The 4,170-nt window shown below is 52.0% G+C and overlaps 1 protein-coding gene across 1 annotated transcript; it reads right to left on the bottom strand.

The window, feature by feature from the left end:
• Positions 1-242: 242 nt before the first annotated feature.
• On the bottom strand, positions 243-2,916 carry LOC125539135 (phenylalanine ammonia-lyase). The gene is made up of 2 exons (XM_048702503.2): positions 2,345-2,916; positions 243-2,225 (listed from the first exon to the last, which is right to left on the bottom strand). The coding sequence occupies exons 1-2, from the start codon at positions 2,737-2,739 to the stop codon at positions 479-481; spliced, it is 2,142 nt and encodes a 713-aa protein (XP_048558460.1). The 5' UTR covers positions 2,740-2,916; the 3' UTR covers positions 243-478.
• Between the last annotated feature and the right edge of the window lie 1,254 nt (positions 2,917-4,170).

Here is a 4,170-nt window from a genome sequence, read left to right as displayed (position 1 = left end):
TTCATGTGACATTTCCTCTTGTATCTTACTTTAATAATCGGAACATTGTATGAAGACGTATGCGGTAGTACGATAGGTGAATAATACAGTGTTGGTCATTATACTAAAGTCCAAACTGAACTTAGTAAGCAGAGTACTGAAACTGCAAAAACTAGATGCAAGATTGAGAATTCAGAGAAGGCCTCGTACAGTGTTGATGGAACTAGCAAGGACGGAGTTACCACTGGCAGCTCTGGAAGGCATGAGTTTTACTTTCTTGAACCGGTATATTTATCATGGAAACTTATCACACACTGTACCCTTTTATAACTTACATCAAAGAAACTTATCACATGACATGGCAGCTCTGGAATGCATTGGAAGCTCTGGAAGAACGTTGCAAACATCAACTTTTAGAAATTACAATGAAAAAACAGTATCAGCACTGCAGGCTTCTGAAATCTGAAGCACGCTACTCTTCCATTTCTTGATACTCTGTTCAGCAGAGAGGCAGGGGCTCGCCGTTCCACTCCTTGAGGCACTCCAGCAGCGCGTCGATGTGCTTGCCTTGGTTCATGGCAACGAACACCTTGTCCACCTCTTCGCCAGGAGACCGCGTCTTCTCCCCGGTCAAGTACTCCGTTCCAAGCTCCTTGCGCACGAACCGGTAGAGCGGGTACGACCGACATTCGGCGATACGGTTTTGCTGTGCTGCGGTGCCATTCTCCACGGCGCTTCGGGCGGCCTCAACCTCCTTTGGCAACACTGCACGGAGCTCCTGCTCGAACATGGCAAGCTTGGCAAACACCGACGTCTCAACGTCGCGCTCGGCCTCACCATTGGCCAAGGCGTGCTCCACGAGAACTGCACGCATCTTCTGCATGAGGGGGTAGTTGGCGCTGCAGGGGTCATCTGCGTACGCGAACACGGCCTCACGGTCGATTGTGAGCAGAAGGTCCTTCTCGCAGAAGCGTGCGTTGTGGAGATGGCCATTGTTATCAGTGCTCAGTGTCTTCCTAGCCACTGTCTTCACGCAGCTCTTGACAGCATTCTTGACATTCTCCTCAAGGTGGCGGAGGTCGATAGCCTGGCACAACGCGACCAAGAATGTTGAGGACATGAGCTTCAATATGTCAATGGCCTCTGCAGTCTTCCTTGAGGAGATGAGACCAAGAGAGTTGACATCTTGGTTGTGTTGCTCCGCGCTCTGGACATGGTTGGTCACAGGGTTGCCTAAGAATTGGAGCTCGGAGCAGTACGAGGCCATGGCAATCTCGGCACCCTTGAAGCCATAGTCCAAGCTTGGGTTGCGCCCGCCGGAGAGGTTGGAAGGCAGACCGTTGTTGTAGAAGTCATTCACCAGCTCCGAGAACTGGGCAAACATGAGCTTGCCGATCGCTGCAATGGCAAGCCTGGTGTTGTCCATGGACACACCGATGGGCGTGCCCTGGAAGTTGCCACCATGGATAGCTTTGCCGCGGGAGACATCGATGAGTGGGTTGTCGTTGACGGAATTGATCTCCCGCTCGATTGACTTGGTGGCAGCACGGATGACCTCAATCTGAGGGCCAAGCCACTGCGGCGATGTGCGGAGTGCATACCTATCTTGCTTTGGCTTCATCAGTGGGTCAAGCTCACCGAGCTTCTTCGCGAGCATCATGTAGGAGCTGCCTTCAAGGATGTGCTCCATGATGGCGGCGGCCTCAATTTGCCCGGGGTGGTGCTTCAACTTGTGGGTCAAGTGGTCGGTGAACTCCGGCTTGCCGTTCATGACCTCACAGAAGACGGCCGACAAGACCTCAGCAAGGAGGCTAAGGACGTTTGCCTCGAAAAGCACCATGGAGGCAAGGCCTGAGCCCACTGCCGTGCCATTCACCATGGCAAGGCCTTCCTTGGGCTGTAGCTCGAAGAAGCCGTGCTGGATGCCGGCGATCTTAAATGCCTCCGCAGCATTAACCTTCGAACCATCCGGAGCCGTCGCCATGGAGTTTGGGCGGCCGGTGACCAGGCCGGCGATGTAGGAAAGCGGGACGAGGTCACCCGAAGCGGTGATCGTGCCCCGGAGCGGCAGGCAAGGTGTCACGTTGGCGTTGAGAAGCGTGGCGATCGTCTCGAGGATCTCGAAGCGGATCCCTGAGTATCCCTGGAGCAAGGTATTGACTCGGACGAGCATCGCCGCCCTTGTCGCTGCGGCAGGCAGAACGTGGCCGTCGGTGCCGGTGCCGAAGGCTCCCGCGTTAAGGAATCTGACGAGGCAAAGAACACACGAAAAAAAAATAAGGCTTCCATAAACTCAACTCATACACATGACAGAAGTGCTTAACAGGAAGTAGAAGTAGAACTTCTTTGGCGGTTTAATTCGTACCGGATGAGCTCTCTCTGGAGAGCGCCGCCCTCCTTGGTCCTCCGGTGAGAGGTGGCGCCGAAGCCGGTGGTGACACCATAACTGTCGGTGCCGTTCATCATGCTGTTCATGACCCAGTCGCTGCTCTCCTTGACGCGGCCGCGGGCGGACTCGTCCAGCTCCACTCTGGTGTCGCTGCCGGCAGCCACCGCGGCGACCATCGCGATGGTCAGGCTGGCGCCCTCCATCGTCACGACCGGCTTGCGGTACTCCTCCACCATCCGCTTCACCGCCTCCAAATGGCTACCCGAGAGCTCCTCCGCCGCCTTCCCCCAGTTGAGTGGGTCGGCCCGCGCCGGCTGCGCCACGCACAAGCCATCGCCGTTGGCGGCAACGTGTGCGTTCTCGCACTCCATCGAAATATGCAGCAACGGACGCCGGCAGGTGTGTGTGTATCTGGATTCTGAAAGTAAGCTAGCAGCTAGACGTCGGCACTCGGCAGGTGGTGTATGTGTATCTGGATTGATCTGTGTCCTGAAGAAAGGGTTGTGCTGAAGAGGAGCTGTAGCTGCAGATGAAGCTGTGGCTCTTCTTGGAGGGGAATGGAGGGAGGGGAGGGATTAAATAGACAGCGCAGGCGCAGCCGTGTACTAGTAGGTAGGTGTGAGAGAGTGGGTTGGTGTAGACCTGGACGGCGAGGTTGACCACTGAAATGGTTGGTGCGGACGGAGCTCCTGTCGCCACGGGAGCGCACGGAGCGGGGGTGGTGGCTACGCGCGGTGGTGGCTTTGCCGAAGCTGGACTCAGTCGACGTGGGCAAAGCAGGAACTGGTTGGTGCGCGTCGCGCGAGGGGGACGGCGGTTGGTGGCACGGAGGGCTATCTGCCCTGCTGACTTCGTTGTCCGAGTTCATCTTCATTCCAAGTTATCTAAGATGCAATGCTGTTTGTTTCTTCGATCTTGCTTCCGAGGAATCTAACTTTGCCATGGGCAACGTTGGTATGGACTGATGACAATACCATTTTTTTGGGATGTTCACCTTTTTGCATGCATCATGCTCCTCTGTTCCTAAATATAAATCCTTTTAGAGATTCCACTATAAAGACTGCATTCGGATATATATAGACGTCTTTTAGAATATAGATTCATTTATTTTGCTCCGTGTGTAGCCTATAGTAAAATTTCTTAAAGGTTAGAAACAGAGGGAGTAGTATATGTTTTCAGTTGTCTGAAATGTGCGTTTGGAGGTTGATCAAAGCTTGGTTGGGTCTCGGGTCTCGATAACCTCGACCCCTCCGGATGTTCTTATCACTCCGTGGCTGATTCGTGCACTCAACTGCCACCGTAGCAAGGCATTGGCGTCCCTTGTGATGCTCATCACTTTCAATCTAGAATGAGAGAAACTTGAGGGTCTTTCGAAAAATCTACGCCACCACAAATCACCTTTTACATTTTAAAGAATGAAGCGAAGCTTTGGGTTCTGGCGGGGTGAAGCCTTTAAGTAACTTGATGCCGGGAGAGTAACGACCGTTTTATTTTTGAGTTCTTGGTTATCCTTTGTATTATTTCTCACTTAATTAATAAAGGAGTCAAGTTTTTTGCCTCTTCTTTCCAAAAAAAGATATTGGCAAATCACGGTTACTACAAATTCATATCATCCCGCAAAAAATTAATTGTACAGCAGATCCTAACCCCCTCATCGTCTAAAGTTTTATCTATATATATAGAAGATGGAGTCATTCTAGCAAAAAATGCTCTTTTGATCCCGAGCTGACATGCTCCCTGGTGACCAGTAAAATCCAAAATAACAGTAAACAAATTAAAATAATTATGAGTTTTTTGTTTTT

The sequence above is a fragment of the Triticum urartu genome, chromosome 2A, assembly GCF_056163025.1.
Source record: "Triticum urartu cultivar PI428250 chromosome 2A, HENAU_Tu73, whole genome shotgun sequence".
NCBI lineage: Eukaryota > Viridiplantae > Streptophyta > Magnoliopsida > Poales > Poaceae > Triticum > Triticum urartu.
Note: the sequence above shows the minus strand (reverse complement) of the source record. Positions and strands in the feature narration are given on the sequence as shown.

Bases quoted from the DNA above. Each gene is read 5' to 3' on its own strand.
- LOC125539135 (XM_048702503.2), bottom strand. From the start codon at position 2,739: ATGGAGTGCGAGAACGCACACGTTGCCGCCAACGGCGATGGCTTGTGC. The intron at 2,226-2,344 runs GTACGAATTAAA...TTGCCTCGTCAG, and splicing joins CTCCAGAGAGAGCTCATCCG to ATTCCTTAACGCGGGAGCCT.